The following is an 18,117-nucleotide window of genomic DNA, read 5'->3' as shown; positions in this document are numbered from 1 at the left end:
AAGGAGGGGTGTCTGAGGGACCATATCGCATGCAGGTGAGAGAGGGAGGGACTAAATCACTCGTGGGACAGGGTGGAGTTCTGCCCACCTATCTTTGGCCCAGGCCCACCCAAAATTGGGTGTCTGGCTACGCCCCTGATTCAGTCATTTTTCACTCAGGAAGCTTTTTCAGTCTTAGTCCAGATGATGATATTATCTCATATGGACTACTGCAATGTACTCCATTTGGGGTATTATTATTATTATTACTACTACTACTACTATTTAGCATTTCTATAGCGCTACAAGGCGTACGCAGCGCTGCACAAACATAGAAGAAAGACAGTCCCTGCTCAAAGAGCTATGTAATAAAAGTGAGCCAAGTATAGGACAATCAAGCCATTGTGACATCACTGATGAGGTTGGCTCTTATTGGTGGCCTGAGGCATTATGACATCACAATATCACCTCTGATTACAAGAGACTACTACTACTACTATTTAGCATTTCTATAGCGCTACAAGGCGTACGCAGCGCTGCACAAACATAGAAGAAAGACAGTCCCTGCTCAAAGAGCTTACAATCTAATAGACAAAAAATAAATAAAGTAAGCAAATCAAATCAAATTAATGTGAATGGGAAGGAAGAGAGGAGAGTAGGTGGAGGTGAGTGGTTACAAGTGGTTATGAGTCAAAAGCAATGTTAAAGAGGTGGGCTTTCAGTCTAGATTTAAAGGTGGCCAAGGATGGGGCAAGACGTAGGGGCTCAGGAAGTTTATTCCAGGCGTAGGGTGCAGCGAGACAGAAGGCGCGAAGTCTGGAGTTGGCAGTAGTGGAGAAGGGAACAGATAAGAAGGATTTATCCATGGAGCGGAGTGCACGGGAAGGGGTGTAGGGAAGGACGAGTGTGGAGAGATACTGGGGAGCAGCAAAGTGAGTACATTTATAGGTTAGTAGAAGAAGTTTGAACAGGATGCGAAAACGGATGGGGAGCCAGTGAAGGGTCTTGAGGAGAGGGGTAGTATGAGTATCCCACATTTTCCCACCTATTTGCAGGCTCAATGTGGTTTACAGAGTTTGGTTATGACGGAATCATATGTTCTAACTATCTTAAAAAGTATCTTAAAAAGCTTCAGCTCATTCAGAATACCGCCTTAAGAATTATTTTTAGAGTAAGTTTACCACAGGTTAAAATTACTTTGGCTTCCACTGGTCAAACGTATCCTGTTCAAGGCATTCTGTTTGTTGTTTCAAATTATTCATGATCTTACATCTCAACTACTAATTAGGATGGTTTCCAAAACACTGTTTGGTCATTCTAGATGACTGCGGGACCAGATGATCCTTTGCCTTCCTTTCTTTAGTGGCATGTACCTTATGAGGATAATTAACACTATTTTCTCAGTTATTATTATCCCCAAATGGAATTCACTTCCATTAATGATTCGAGTTGAACAAAATTATTTTATGTTTTATAACATACTGAAAACGTTTTTATTCATCCGGGTTTAATTTTTCTTACTAATATTGTTTTGATTGTTATGTTGGGCTAGATTGTTATTGTCTTACTTCATTTTTATTTCCATTAATGTGCACAGCATTAAACTCTAGCATAGGGAAAACAGCGGTCAAGATGTATCGCATTGGTCTTGGTAAATATCCAGAGTACCTAAATGTAACTCACCTTCATCTACTACTGAAAAAGGTGTGAGCAAAATCTAAATAAACAAATAAGTTCACTCATTCTACTCAGCAGTATGGTGTGATCCACTATATCGAATGCACCCAACACATCAAACCATAACAAAGCTGATTGAATCCCTTCGCTCAAAAAATATTTAACTTTAGAAACCAATGTCAAAACTAATGATTCTGTGCTATGCATCCACTTAAAGCCACACTGAGAGTCATGTACACACAGAAAAGAATCTAAATAAAACGTAACCTGAGACACTACAATAGACTCCAGTAGCTTTACCATCCAAGGTATACTAGCTACTGGACGAAAATTAGATACAACAGCTAGGTCTGTCCCCTCCGATTTTGGAATTGGAGTTAGAATTATGTTTCCCAAAGTAGACAGAAAATTTCTCTCATTTAAAAAATTATTCACTAATATGGTTAACCAACTAACCAGTTCTGCTGGAATATCATGTAGTAAATAAGACAGACAGCAATCAAGTAAGAAGAAATTCGATCTTACCTGATCATTTTCTTTCCATTAGTCCTTCCCACAACTATCCCACAGGTTCTGGAATAGTGGGAAACTACATAATGGAAACAATATTTATGTGAAACTTTGAAAATACTGTATCTTCATCAACAGGATAAAATGAAGTCCACAGTTGATCAACGAGCAAACCGTTTGGATGTTCATTTCCTGATGAGATTGGTAAATCCACGTCAGGTAAAGATTGTCTTATTCATTTAACCTTGTCTACAAACTGTCTAGTTAGGTCCTCAGCTGAAGGTTGCATTGCTTCTGGCAAATAAATAGCTACTGATGTTTTTGTAAGGTTACTGGGCTACATTATGCCTGATAACATTAGCCTGATTGTATGCTAAAGTGTTTTGAATAACTCTGTGCGTAGGTCAATACTGTACTACATCATATTGACTATTACAAGTTTGATTTTATACTAGAGTATTTTATTGTATAATGCTATCTCTTTAACTTGGATTGTTCTCTGCCTAGAACTTGATTGTTGAACAGATTATAAATGCCAAAAATTAAACTAAATTAAATTAAATATGATGAAGGGATGGAACAGCTTTCCTGTGAAGAGAGGCTAAACATGTTTGAGTTATTCAACTTATAGAAAAGACTGCTGAAAGGAGAAGAGGTCAATAAAATCACGAGTGGGATGGAATGGGTAAATAGATGATGATGGTTTACTCTTTCAAACAGTGCTAAGATGTAACTAAGGTAGCACAATAAAATCAAACTGGAGAAAGTATTTGTTCAGTCAGTGTAGAATTAAGTGTAGAATTTGTTGCTAGAGGATGTTGTCAAGGCCTCTGATAAAGCTAATTTTAGAAAGGGGTTAGTCTTGTTCCTGGAGGAAAAGTCCATAAATCATTATTAATCATGTAGACTTGGAAAAGCCACTGCTTATCCTTGGGTATTGTTGAAGGGGATTGGGATCTCTTCTTTGAGATTCTGCCTGGTATTTGTGACCTGGACTGGCCACTCTCAAAGACAGGATATCGGGTTAATGCATAAGTAACACAGTAGATGGAAACAGATAACAACCTATACGGTTCATCCTGTCTGCCCAACAAGATAAACTCATTACATATGATATGATGTGATTCTTCATATGTATACCTGATCTTGATTTGTCCCTGCCATTTTCAGGGCACAGACTATAGAAGTCTGCCTGGCATTGTCCTTGTTCTCAATTTCTGAAGTTGTCAAAGCTCCACTGCAGCCCATCCAAATCTATTCAGCCATAATTCGGGCACAGAACGTAGAAATCTTGCCCGGCACTGGCTTTGCTTTCCAATTAGTGGTGTTGCTACCTAATCCCCACTAAGTTTCTTTGGCTTCATTCCTTCCAAAATAGGATTCCTTTGTGTTTATCCCATGCATTTTTGAATTCCATTACCATTTTCATCTCCACCACCTCCCGCGGAAGGGAATTCCAGGTACCTAGCACCCTCTCAGTGAAAAAATACTTCCTGACATTATTCCTGAATCAGCCCCCTTTTAACCTCAAATCTTGTCCTCTAGTTCTACTACTTTTCCATCTCTGGAAAAGGTATGTTTGTGGATTTATGCCTTTCAAATATTTGAACATCTGTATCATATCATCCCAGTTTCTCCTTTCCTCCAGGGCATACATGTTCAGGTCAGCCAGTCTCTCCTCGTACGTCTTGCTACGCAAATCCCATACCATTTTTGTCGCTTTTCTCTGAACCGCTTCAAGTCGTTTTTTAAATTCTTAGCAAGATACAAGCTCCAAAACTGAACACAATACTCCAAGTGGGGCCTCACCAATGACTTGTACAGGGGCATCAACACCTCCTTTCTTCTGCTGGTTGTACCCCTCTCTATGCAGTTTAGCATCCTTCTGGCTGCAGCCACCGCCTTGTTGCATTGTTTCGTCATTGTGAGATCCTCGGACACCATCACCCCCAGGTCCCTCTCCTGAGTCGAGCTTACCAAGTTCTCTCCTCCTATCTGGTACATCTCTTTTAGATTTCTGCACCCCGAGTGCATCACTCTGCACTTCTTTGCATTAAATTTTAACTGCCAGACCTTTGACCATTCTTCCATTTGGAAATCCCTTCTCATGGTTACTACTCCCTTTAGGGTAGCCACTCTATTTGCTATCTTCCTTTCCTCTGAGCGCATTCCATTTACCACCACCCTCTGTAGCCTGTCGGTCAACCAGTTTCCAATCCAGTTCACCATTTTGGGTCCTAAGTTCAGCCCTCTCAGCTTATCCATCAGTCTTCTGTGAGGGACTGTATCAAAGGCTTTGCTGAAATCCAAGTAGATTACATCTAGTGCATGTTCTTCGGTCATCCAGTCAAAGAAGTCAATCAGATTCGTTTGGCAGGATTTTCCTTTGGTAAAGCCATGTTGCCTCGGATCCTGCAACCTGTTGGCTTCTAGAAAGTCAACTATCCTTTCCTTCAGCAGCAACTCTGTTATTTTTCCTATCACCGACATGAGGCTTACCAGCCTGTAGTTTCCTGCTTGTTCCCTTTTCTGAATAGGGACCACATCAGCTCATCTCCAATCCTGTGGAACCTCTCCCGTCTCTAAAGATCTATTGAATAAATCCTTAAGAAGTCCTGCCATGACTTCTCTGAGCCCCCTCAGTAATCTGGGATGAATGTCATCCCACTTTCAGATTTTCAACTTTCAGATTGTCCACTTTCAGATTTTCAAGCTGCTTATAAACACTTTGTTCTGTGGACAGCACGATATCAACTCCATTCCCAGGTATTCCCTCGGTAGCAGATCGTGGTCCTTCTCCAGGATTTTCTTCAGTGAAAACTGAAGAGTATTTGTTTAGCACATTCGCTTTATCCTCATCACTCTCCACATAGCTGTTCTAAGAATCTATCAGTCTTACAATTCCATTAATATCTTTTCTCCTTTTCCCAATATATCTGAAAAAGGTCGTCACCTCTTTTTGCATCTTTAGCCATTTTTCCACCTGTACTTTCGCTAGCCTCTTTGCTTAAGTTTAATCTTCTTGTGATCATCTCGTTGCTTTCTTCTGTATTTCTTGAATGAAGCCTCTTTTGCCCTTATTTTTTCAGCCACTTGTTTGGAGAAACATATAGGCTTCCTGTTTATCTTCTTTTTATTTACTTTCTTTGTGTAAAGATCACTTGCCATATTTATAGTAGTTTTCAGCTTATACCACTGTGCTTCCACTTCTGCAATGTCTAACCCTGCCATCAGCTTCTTCTTCAGGTATTCCTCCATTTTACCAGAATCAGTACATCTGAAATCCAGTACTATGAGTTTTGTGTGTCCGCATTCTGCTTTTATATCAAACCATATTGTGTGATGATTACTATTAACTAGGTGAGCACCCACACGGACATTGTACATAAGTATTGCCATACTGGGACAGACCAAAGGTCCATCAAGCCCAGCATCCTGTTTCCAACAGTGGCCAATCCATGTCACAAGAACCTGGCAAGACCCCACAATAGTACAATACATTTTATGCTGCTTATCCCAGAAATAAGCAGTAGATATTCCCCAGGTCCATCTTAATAATGGCTTATGGACTTTTCTTTTAGGAAGCTAGCCAAACCTTTTTTAAACCCTGCTAAGCTAACTGTTTGTACTACATTCTCTGGCAATGAATTCCAGAATTTAATTACATGTTGAGTGAAGAAATATTTTCTCCAATTTGTTTTAAACTTACTACTTTGTAGCTTCATTGCATGCCCCCTAGTCCTGGTATTTTTGGAAAAAGTAAACAAGTGATTCATATCCACCTGTTCCATTCCACTCATTATTTTATAGCTCTCCATCATATCTCCCCTCAGCCGTCTCTTTTCCAACCTGAAGAGCCCTAGCCACTTTAGCCTTTCCTCATAGGGAAGTCGTCCCATCCCCTTTATCATTTTCATTGCCCTTCTCTGTACCTTTTTTTAATTCCACTGTATCTTGAGATGTGGTGACCAGAATTGCACACGATATTTGAGTTGCATCACACCATGGAGAGATACAAAGGCATTATAACATTCTCACTTTTGTTTTCCATTCCTTTCCTAATAATACCTAACATTCTATTTGCTTTCTTAGCCGCCGCCACACACTGACCAGAGGGTTTCAACATATCATCAACAACGACACCTAGATCCCTTTCCTGATTGGTGACTCCTAATGTGGAACCCTGCATCACGTAGCTATAATTCGGGTTCCTCTTTCCCACATGCATTACTTTGCACTTGCTTACATTAAATGTCATCAGCCATTTAGACGCCCAGTCTCCCAGTCTCGTAAGGTCCACTTGTAATTTTTCACAATCCTCCCTCGATTTAACGACTTTGAATAACTTTGTGTCATCAGCAAATTTAATTACTAGTTACTGCCATCTCTAGGTCATTTATAAATATGTTAAAAAGCAGCAGTCCCAGCACAGACCCCTGGGGAAACCCACAAACTATCCTTCTCCATTGAGAATACTGACCATTTAACTATTTTCTATCTTTTAACCAGTTTTTATCCACAATAGAACACTACCTCCTATCCCATGACTCTCCAATTTCCTCTGGAGTTCCTCATGAGGTACTTTGTCAAATGCCATTTGAAAATCCAGATACACAATATCAACCGGCTCACCTTTATCCACATGTTTGTTCACCCTTTCAAAGAAATGTACTAGATTGGTGAGGCAAGTTTTCCCTTCACTAAATCCATGTTGGCTTTGTCTCATTAAATCTATGCTTTTGAATATGCTCTGTGATTACCATGTTGCCCAGCACCAACATCAGGTTCACCAGTCAATAATTTCCCAGATCACCTCTGGCATCTCCATTTGTGAGCACTAGATCCAGAGTTATCCCTCCCTCATGGGTTCCATCACCATTTGTCTGAGCAAGGCACTTTGACAGGCATCCACTCTCTCCGATTCTGCCGACGGGACATTCCAGTGCAAATCAGGCAAGTTGAAATCTCCCAACAATATTGCCTCCCTTTCATACCAAGCTTATGAATATCTCATAAACTTCAAAGCAGGTAGCAATTCTAAAACAAAAAATCAGACAAATAAAGAATAATAAAATATATACAGTACATCATAAAACATAAAGAATTAAACATAGAACTGGTGGAATATAACTGTAGAATATCTAATCCTTGTCCAGCTTCTCCATTTGTGCTGGAGATCTGTAGATAACACCCGTGTGAATACAGGTTCCATCTTCTTTTCCCAGGTTCCCCGCATTTCACCACTTTGATATTGGTTTTCACATACAGGGCCACTCCTCCACCTTTGGTCTAACCCATTATGGCATTCTGATCTTATGTTTCGGCATACTGATACTTAGTTCTCCTCTCTGCTGTGTTTTTTGTGTCTCCGATGATTTAGTCCTAGCATTACCTTCCACTAAGACAGCATCCTGCCTCACATATTCTGCAGTACATAATGTATGCAATAGCAATAAAGGCATAGATGTGACCCTTCTATGCAGCATCAAATGACTGCATTCATGGCAGGAAGCAGACATTCTTTGATATTTTGACTGATGCTAAAGACATACAAACTCTCTTTCCCTTCTGCTGATGGTTGACGCTGATACCATAGAAACAGAGGAGGGCAATACGGCCCATTCATTCTGCAAGATTTCCTTTCCTCTTTCAGTGACGTAGACCCCAGCTATCTCCAACTCCCTCCTCTGTGTTTATTACATATTTTGGTATAACACCTTTCATTAACATAACAAAATAGAAAAAAATAATAAAAACAGGAACAGAGAAAAGCACAGAGAAAGGGACCCAGACAAATAATAAGAAAAACAGACCAGGGGACGGCCAGGTATGGACCATCGTAAAAGAGAAGGTTAGAATACACAGGTTGTAGACATCTGGGGGAAATTTTGAAAGGCATTTTTAAAGAGGCAATTGTAGAAAACAAGTGTCTATTACATGCATATTTAAAACAATGCCATATACACACAATTGTGTAGACATAAATGCCAAAATTGTATGTAAATGCTACTCTGTACATCACAGTTAACTTACATAGGGCATATTTGATGGCTGGGCCATACACATGGATAACCGGGCAAGACTATCATTTACACATGTCACTTTACAATAATCCACATATGTATCTGCAACATTTCAATGCAAAAAAATTGCTCCAAAGCACCATTTACACACAGATATATCTGGTTACACTACACTAAAATTGCATGATGGCAAAGAGGCACCTAAGTTCCACCTAGAACAGGCTCCTTCCACACACCCTGCTCCTGTGTGTAAAAATGATTTATGAAATTGCACACAGGTATCCAAGCGCAAAAACTAAGTACATTACAAGATTATGCATATTTTTACACAATGGCCCTATTGTTTACATGTGTAAATCTTGGAATTCAAATGAATTCTCTGAAAACAAGCATAGAACCTAATTTTAAAAAACCAGGATTTAGATATAAATGTACACTACAGCAGCATGGTTTGGGCAGAACTAGGTGGCACCAAAATCTGCATTTTAGAAGAGAAATGCACACTGCAACAGGTTAGAGATTATCTGCCAATGGGAAGGGTCCACATGGTGATCCCCTGGGCTGCTTGGCATTCCAAAACAAGTATAGAGTCCTTTTCTTACAGAGTAGGGTCCTTGACCACCAGTTGCCCTATTGAGCTTATGATTAAAAACCACTTCCTTCCCTGAAAGCTCCTGATTCTTGGTATCCTTCACACTTAGGGTGAACAAACAGGCCCATAAATTACAGCACCAGACATGCTGTGGAATTGTGGATGAAGTTTGCATTAGTCTATAATGTCAACTCTGGTCTGGATTACTCTCAAAAATCCTTATAATCTATGGGTTTGAGTAACACACATAGTATATGCAAATAAGGCAATAGGAAAAATGTCATCTAATCCTCTAGTACCCAGCTCAGTCCAGAGCTTCCCAGAGCTCTACCATTCTCATCCAAACATCCTATATAATAAAAAGCATCTCCAACATTCTGAAGCCAGCAGCCTTGCAGTGAAGCCTAAAGCCTGAGGTGTTAGTAGGCATCATAATAGCTCTGCCCACATTCTCAGCTGATTCCAAGGCAAGAGGAGGAGTAGGGAAACACGCGGAGCGTGTTTCCCTACTCCTCCCCCTGCCTGGGAAACAGCTGTCACTGCGCCACTCCCTGCCACTTCAGAGCAAGTGGCAGGGAGTGGCGCAACAACCCCCCCCCCCCCTGCTCGGCGCATCAACAAAGCCGTCGCGTACCTCTGCTGAGCTGACGGATCCGAAGTTCTGTTCTTGGCTGCAGGGCGTGGCTTCATGATTGAGCATCAGTGGAAGTTTCTGAGCGTGCGTCTGATGTCAGACGTATGCACATAGACTTCAACAGATGCTCAATCATGAAGCCACGCCCCACAGCAGAGAAAGAACAGAACTTGATCCGTCAGCTCAGAAGAGGTACGCGACGGCTTCAGGGGAGGTATTTCGGAGGAAAGGGTGGTGTGCAAAGGGTCGCAGTAGGGGGGTGCAGGGGACATTAAAGCGGAGGGGGGGTTTGAATGTGAGGGAGGGGGTAGTCTGGAACGCAGTGGTAGGGGCTTGACGGTCCTTGAACTGGGAGGGAGGGACATATGTGTGGCTGGGTGTGTGGATGTGCTTCGGGTGGGGCCCTTGAACTGGGAGGGAGGGGGGTCTGCAACTCGGGAGGGAGGGAGTTCTGCAACTCAGAAAGGAAGGAAGGAAGGGAGGGAGAGGGGTATGGAACTCGGGAGGGAGGGGAGGGGTATGGAACTCGGGAGTGAAAGAAGGGAGGATGGGTGGGAATTTACCTTGCTAGCGCCCGTTTCATAGTGTTTCGAAACGGGCCTTTTTTACTAGTATAAAAATAAAGACCTTACTCTGGTGGGGCACATTATACTCCTCTCAGTCCTTATCATGGTTTGGGGTCTTTCTCACTTTGAGTAGCCCTGAGACCCCTGATAGCACCTCCCCTTGGGATAGTTTTCCTCACCCACTAGGCACTATCCCCTGCCCACATAGCTGTCCCCAACAAGTAAATCCTTATCCACAGCTGGGAGTCAGTCTAATCTCTTTAAATTTTCATACCTTGTGGTACGAAAAGACCTCCTGCATCAGTGCAGTCCATATATTCAGAATCAGACAACAGCCGATTCCTAGATTCTTCAAGAATTGCTATTTCCATACTCTCTTCAGGCTGTTCAGGGAAAATGGTTCCAGACTGCCCTCCTTCTCCCTGGGTGAAGGCTTTTTCCCAAGGTGCATATGGGTGTCCCTCCCCCTTCCAGCCTCGCTTTGATTCTAGGGACTTACCTGAACTCCACTCTCTTAAGCTTCTTTGCTGTCCCAGAATCTTTCCCTGAGGTCAAAGCAAGAATTCCGATCTTTCTTGCATATTGGCCTGTGTTTGGGACAAAGTAGTACACTCCCTACTCTGGAAGTCACCCTCTGATTATTTAATTTACTTAAACAATGATTTATATCCTGCTAAATCTCATAAACTTCAAAGCAGACAATTAAAGAATAATAAAATGAATACAGTACATCATAAAACACAAAGAATTAAACATAAAACTGCTGGAATATAACTGGTCCCTAACATAAAATTAAGAAAAATAAAAAATAACAGAACATAACATCTAATCCTATATTAATACAAAGCACAACAAAATTGAACTCACAAACATCAATACAAAATACTGCAGAGCATTTACTTATCGTTAAGTACCAAATAACATAAATAACAGTAAGTGGAATCGGAATTTCAAGAGATTACCTAAATGTAACCAAGAATCGGTATTTCTAATCCCAGTAGAAGGATTATTCCATGCTGCTGCAGGTTGATAACAAAATAATTTTCAAATAATCTGTTGGAATGAACATTCTTTGCAGAGGGGAACATTACCACAGATTTCTCAGCTGAACATAAGAATCTCTTACTAAGGGCGAGAAGTAGCAAAGATGACATATAAGAATGTGTAAAGCCATGCAAAACTTTAAAAACAAAGCAATGCAATTTAAACTATTCTAGCTGTTTTCACAATGGAGAGGTTCTGTCGTAGTTAAAGCCCTTACATACAAGTTAACAGCAATATTTCACTACAGTTGTATTCGAGACACTGAGCCAAATAAAGAGCATTACAGTAGTCTAAGTGTGATCGGATATGAGCTTGTACAATGATTCTAAAGTAAGCTTCATAAAAATAGGATCTAATCAATCAAAGTTGACATAGTTTAAAAAACAAACTTTTTTTCATGACTGAGTCAATATGTGGATCCATGATGACAGCTGAATCCAGATATACTCTTAGGATTTTTATAACAGGCTAAAATGGAATAGATACTTCTAATATAATTGGTTTTGAAAGAGGCTTAGCACTGAAGAGTAATTTGGTTTTAGTAGATTCAACTTTAGTTTATGCAAGGTAATCCAATTATTTATCAATACAAAGTCTCCATTTAATAGAAAATAAGTTAGATCGAGATTATCTAAGTATGTTGTAGTCAACTTAAGAGTAGAATTTAACACCTACATCATATAGCTCTTGATACACATTGCAAAGAATTGGGGATAAGGGGAGCCCTAAAGGACCCCAATTTGGTTGCTAAAAGGAAGAAAATCTCTATTATGTAAATAGTCTTAAAACCACTTAAGAACAAGAGCCTCGTTTCACTCAGCCTTAACAGAAAATCATGACTCAAGTTGGCAAAAGCAGCCAACAAGTCCAATTGTACTAAGAAAGTTTGCTGACCTTAACTCAATAATACTGTTACATTATTCAGCAATGCTGATCACAGATCACTGTTGGGATTTACAGCTGCTTCCAGGTACATATAGGTTTTGTCACAGTGTTTGATTTGGTCAGAGCTTTACAGGAGACATTAAGGGTAGTTTCCCCAGGGCTGCCGAGAGACAAAGCCGGGCCCGGGACAAACACTGCCCAGCCCTCCCCCCCAGGCCTACTTACTTGTCTCCTCTCCTGCTCCGCTGCATAGGTCCTTCATCCTGCTGCATCTAAACGGAGTACTTCACACAAGAGGCGGGACGCGGCAGGAAGAAGGACCAGTGGCCGGCAGAGCAGAGTTAACGCAATAGCGGGATAACTCTGCTCTGCAGCGCACATAAGAGCAGAAGAACCATGCTAGCACCGGGCGGTGTCTGCTGAGAGCTCTGAGATGGGAGACTGACCGGTGGAAAGAGAGAAAGAGAGAGAGAGAGAGAGAGAGAGATGACAACAGTCTTCTAGCAGTGACCCGGATTATCCATTTTTCAGATATAGAACACATCGACACCAGTCTGATTCCCATCTTTTTATCAACTTACATCCATTCTAAGGACGATAGCCATATTTGATACAACATCATCACATAACAGATAACTGAATTTACGCAACCAGCCATTTTTTATAAGACTCCTGATGAAGGCGCATTTCTGCGCCGAAACACAGCTGTGTCGAGTCAGAGTCAAGTGTGTCGGTGTTTTTCTTGGAATAAAGGTTTGATTTTCAACATATGTCTGCTCCGGTTTCTTGGAAGAGCTACTTTTCCTACTCTGTGCTTTTTCCTGCGTAGGATCCTAGTGTACCTCCACCTTTGTGGTGGTTCTTCCCCGTTTAGCACCGGGTGGGTGCCAGGCCTGCCTTGGAGGCTGAGCCCTGGGAAATGTTGCCCCCCCCCCCCCCCGCCGCCGCCGGCCCCGAGTTTCCCCCCTTATTTCCCCAGTGTTTTCCTCCCTCAGAATTGACAGTACAAAAAGATTGTGACCTCTGCAGCATAATTAGGAGCATTTAGAAGAGCAGATTTCTAAAATGGCAGGCCATACCCTATGGGTTTTATTTTTGTTACATTTGTACCCCGCGCTTTCCCACTCATGGCAGGCTCGATGCGGCTTACATGGGGCAATGGAAGGGTTAAGTGAGTTGCCGAGAGTCACAAGGAGCTGCCTGTGCCTGAAGTGGGAATCAAACTCAGTCCAAAGTCCACCACCCTAACCACTAGGCCACTCCTCCACTGTTGCTGCTATTTGAGATTCTACATGGAATGTTGCTATTCCACTAGCAACATTCCATGTAGAAGTCGGCCCTTGCAGATCACCAATGTGGCCGCGTAGGCTTCTACATGGAATGTTGCTAGTGGAATAGCAACATTCCATGTAGAATCTCCAATAGTAGCAACATTCCATGTAGAATCTCCAATAGTATCTATTTTATTTTTGTTACATTTGTACCCTGCGCTTTCCCACTCATGGCAGGCTCAATGCGGCTTACATGGGGCAATGGAGGGTTAAGTGACTTGCCCAGAGTCACAAGGAGCTGCCTGTGCCTGAAGTGGGAATTGAACTCAGTTCCTCAGTTCCCCAGGACTAAAGTCCACCACTCTAACCACTAGGCCACTCCTCCACTCCTACATGTCTGTATTGCACCTACACATCTGTATTCTGAACAACCCTTCTGCATGTCAAAGTGCAACACAGACATGCAAGTTCCCTCCTCACCTGTCTTGATGTTTTGGACACTGACAAATGGAAAATGGCTACTCCCACTGCACGCACATGTCTACAGGAGCGCAAATGCCGGTGAAAATGTTTGCGCCTAACTGCCGGTATTATATAACCCATGTGCGCATGTGCTAGGTCTGCCCCGACCTACCTTGCAGGAAGAAATACACATATAGTCCAATCTCTCCTTTCTCCTCAGTACCTCAGAAAGGTTGCAGAGACTTCCTTGTTCCCTCACACAGCCAATAGGGCAGTTGCTTAAGCAGCTACTGGCTGAAGGTCCTCTACGAGTCGCTACAGGCCCAACTACTAGTTAATGGACACCTTACTGACACATTCGGTACCCAACAGGGATGCCCACTCTCACCTCTTCTTTCCTTATTAGCTATACAACCCCTGGCAGTTAGAATTAGGCAATGTGCAACCATAAAGGGTATGTTAGTAGCAGGATATGAAATCAAGATCAGCCTTTTCGCAGATGACATCCTTCTCTACCTGGAATATGCTCCTCATCACCTGGGTTTGGCCTTATGGATCATGCAAGAGTTTGGGAGCATTTCAGGGTTACGAGTAAACTGCAATAAATTGGAGCTTTTGAAACTGTTGGGCCCCAAACCTGAGCCATGGCATGCAACTCTACCCATTTCCCCACTAAAAAAAGTCAATGCGTTACCTGGGCATTTTTCTTACCACAAGTTCCCAAGTCATGTATAAATGTAACCTTTTAGATCATACAGACAACATCAGGAAGTTACATCAAAGGTGGAATGACCTCCCCTTGCCTCTGATGGGCCGAGTGGCTTTGATCAAGATGATTTTATTGCCAAAACTACTTTACCCTTTACAGACTATCCCAATGTTCCAGTGTTATCAAGTCCTTAATATGGCATAACAGAGGGGCTAGGATTGCATACTCAAAATTAATTTTAGAAAGACACAAGGAGGACTAGGTCTTCCAGACATTCGTCTTTACAATGTAGCTGTGCTAACGCATTTAATTTCAGAGGGGATCCAGGGGCAGGCTAAATTTACTGCAGGCAATTGGAAGGAGAGCTGGAGCACCCCGTTAACTCTAGTTAACCTTATACACATGAAACCTGTAGAGGACACATGTTTTATATCCCAGTTGCAATTTCTAAAACCATTGTATCTCACCTGGCGATGGAGGAGGACAAGACAAGACTGGAGCAAGAGACAAGACAGACAGGGCTGGGACTAGGAAACAAGGCAAGGCAACATTGGAACTCAGAAACAAAGCAGGACTTGGAACTTGGAGACAAGGCAGGCTCAGCAAGGCAGGAGACAAGGCAGGCTCAGCAAGACTGAAGACAGGCAAAGCTGGGCAAGGCTGGAAAGGCAGGACTCGGCTAGGCAGGAGACAAGGCAAGGGCTCAGCAAGGCAGGAACTGGAGACAATCTAATCTAATCTAAGTCACATCTCATATACCACACCTATCCCAACAGAAGGTTCCAGGTGGTTTACAATTCAAGAGCTCACAATAAAGTGAGGAATAACAGAAATAAAAACATTAAATTAGCCATAAAATTTATCAAATAAGAAAGTTTTCAGCTTCTTAAGCAATTGAATATAATTTAATTGTAGGCGAATTAAACCTGGTAAATTATTCCACACAGTGATAGCTTGAAAAGAAAACACAGAACCAAGCTGACACTTGAATCGTATATTCTTAAAAAATGGGATATTTCAATAGTAAGCTTTCAAACTCGAACAGAATTATAAAAGCAGTGAGAAAAAAGTTGAATTAACAGTTCTTTCAAATAACTAGAATCATTATCACATTTTCATAATCGGAAAGTCAACTATATTGCCATATGTAATTTAGCTAACAACATACTATTCATACAATGAATTTATCTGGACCAGCAGAACAAACTGAAACTTCCGAAAATAAGGCCTTATCAATCTCAGGTAACACAAATAGAAAAAAGATGTTTTCCAAACTTGATTGATCTCGGCTTCAAAAGTTAACGAGTAGTCCAAGATGACACCCAAGACCCTAGATTCTTTTTCCACATTTAAAACTATTCCATTAGGCACAGTTAAATTAAGAGGAATATCTTCCATACAATTAGAAAACCAAAGAACTTTTGTTTTGCCCTGATTCAGTTGGAGGAACAAGAGGCAGGCAAGGCAGGAACAGCAGACAAGACAGGCTAGGTGGAACCAGAAGACATCGTTGCAAAGGTGCTGGAGAAGGGCCTGGGCCTTCCATAAATGCACCCATGCCCGTGATGTCACTCCCGGTGCGTCTGCTCGGATTCCTGCTGCTAGCCCTACAAACTGAGGGCTGTGGCATGTGTGAGCAGCTTATGAGGATGGCGCTCAACTGGAGGAGGGGAACAGTACTGGAGCGGTAAGTGCGACAGGAGAGTAGGGACAGGAATCATGGCAGGGCCATGACAATCTCTTCAGGAAATTTTATTTGTGATACGGTGTAACCGCACAGAGCTCTTCCTGGGAAAGAACGGGATATAAATGTCTATTATATTGTATTGCTGCAGTCTGCCAAGCCTTTCTGCTGCTTTCTCTTAAACCAGTGCTGTTCCAAGTGTCATTCTGGTATTTGCTTGTAGTGTAACTCAGTTTCACTAACCTTGTAGCAATCTGTCCAGCCTCCCCCCACACTAATCCTTCTGACCATTCTGGCCTCGGTACCGTACTTATTAGTGCGTTTGTTCTAAGCACATGACTGTAGGCCATCTGGCCTTTTTGTTCCTGCTCCAACTGTCTCTTCCTTCTACGCCAGCATTTGCGCACTGGCATTTTCTGAAACTGTGTGTGCAAAACATTCTGACCTAAATATTTAAAACCATTTCACTTCTCTGGCCCAGCCCTGAGTGATGAGCGTGTCCAAGCTGACCAAGGATGGTTCACAACAGATGATGGGAGCTGTCTGCTACACAAAGTGATTATGGCTCCTCTGCCCTTGCACTGAAACAGAGAAACAGGAAAAGAGCACGTGGCCTATCCAAAATTCCCATTACTCCTTGGGGAATTCTGCACATCTGCTCAACATATTTTGCACAGAATTCCCCTTCCTGCATAGAAAACTTCAGCTGCACTGAATTCCCCACCTGAGCAGGATTTCCCAAATTCCGAACCTGCGCAGAATTCCCCAACTGTGCAAAATTCACCACCTGCACTGAATTTCCCACCTGCACCAAATTCCCACGTGCAGAATGCCCCACCTACACAGAATTTCCCCCCTCCCCCAAACACAGAATTCCCCAACTCTGCAGAAATCCTCACCTGCACTGAATTCCCCAAATGCATTATAAAGCATAAAATTGTATTGCTTTGGAAATTGTATTGCTCTGTCACCTTCCTGTCTCCCTGACTCTCACCTATCCACCCCCATCTTGTGAGACTGTCATTGAAATGCTTTGATGTTTCACTCATATATACTGTCATCTACCAACATTTGCTTATTTCCAATCTGACGAAGAAGGGCAACCTTCAAAGGCTAATCAAGAAATGTATTAAGTTATATCCAATAAAAAAGGTATCAACTTATTTTCTTTTCCATGTTTTATTTTGTTTTATTTCTATTGATTACCTTTAAAAGTGGACTAACACGGCTACCACACCTCTCTACCCAAATGCACTGAATTCCCCAATTCCCCACCCATGCAAAATTCCCCACATGCACTGAATTCTCCACCTGCACTGAGTTTCCCACCTATGCAGGCTTCTGCGCTTGCTTTGCAGAATTCTGTGAAGACACGGACATTAGTAGCCCTCCTCAATTCCTCTCCCTCCTTTAGGGCCGCCGAGAGGAGGGGCAGGGGGGACAAAATTCCCCTGGCCTGGGCCTCCAAGGGGGGCCCAGCGCCGCAGTCCCCTCCACCCGCCCCCCTCCATCCACCATCGGGCCGGGCCCCCCTGAATTCAAATCATAGCGCCTCACCTCGACCTCGCACCATGTGAAAGAAGCGCAGCAGCGGCAGTCTGCAGATCGCCTCCCTTCGGGCCTTCCCTCCCTTTGTCCCGCTCTCGTCTGATGTTACTTGCGCAAGGGCGGGACACAGGGAGGGAAGGCCCGAAGGGAGGCGATCTGCAGACTGCCGCTGCTGCGCTTCTTTCACATGGTGCGAGGTCGAGGTGAGGCGCTATGATTTGAATTCAGGGGGGCCGGGCCCGGTGGTGGACGGAGGGGGGCGGCAATGACGACGACCTCGGGGGGGGGGGGGCCGCGGCAGAGGCAGGGTCCCAGGGACGGCCTTGCCCCGGGCCCGGCCCAGTCTCTCGGGAGCCCTGCCCTCCTCCTTCAGAAAGATCACAGCTGTATAGAGCCCCCCACAGTTCAAATGAACAGTCAGGCCCAGGGCCACAGAAGAGGACAAGGCATGATGTGGAGCTGTTCACCTCCTCCTCCCCCTCTTGCCACATGGTTGGGGCAGGGAGATCTTTGGAGAGCATTATATTTATGGT

The 18,117-nt window shown here is 42.9% G+C and overlaps 1 protein-coding gene across 1 annotated transcript in view; it reads right to left on the bottom strand.

Annotated features, from left to right (window-relative positions):
• The window catches only part of ANKS1B (ankyrin repeat and sterile alpha motif domain containing 1B), a 271,859-nt gene that overhangs the window by 191,325 nt on the left and 62,417 nt on the right, over positions 1 to 18,117 (bottom strand). The window contains 1 exon segment of the mRNA XM_030214810.1: positions 12,136 to 12,147. Coding sequence (XP_030070670.1) covers positions 12,136 to 12,147 — 12 coding nt within the window.

The sequence above is a fragment of the Microcaecilia unicolor genome, chromosome 9 (genome assembly GCF_901765095.1).
Source record: "Microcaecilia unicolor chromosome 9, aMicUni1.1, whole genome shotgun sequence".
NCBI classification, from domain to species: domain Eukaryota; kingdom Metazoa; phylum Chordata; class Amphibia; order Gymnophiona; family Siphonopidae; genus Microcaecilia; species Microcaecilia unicolor.
This window is presented reverse-complemented; position numbering and strand designations above follow the sequence as displayed.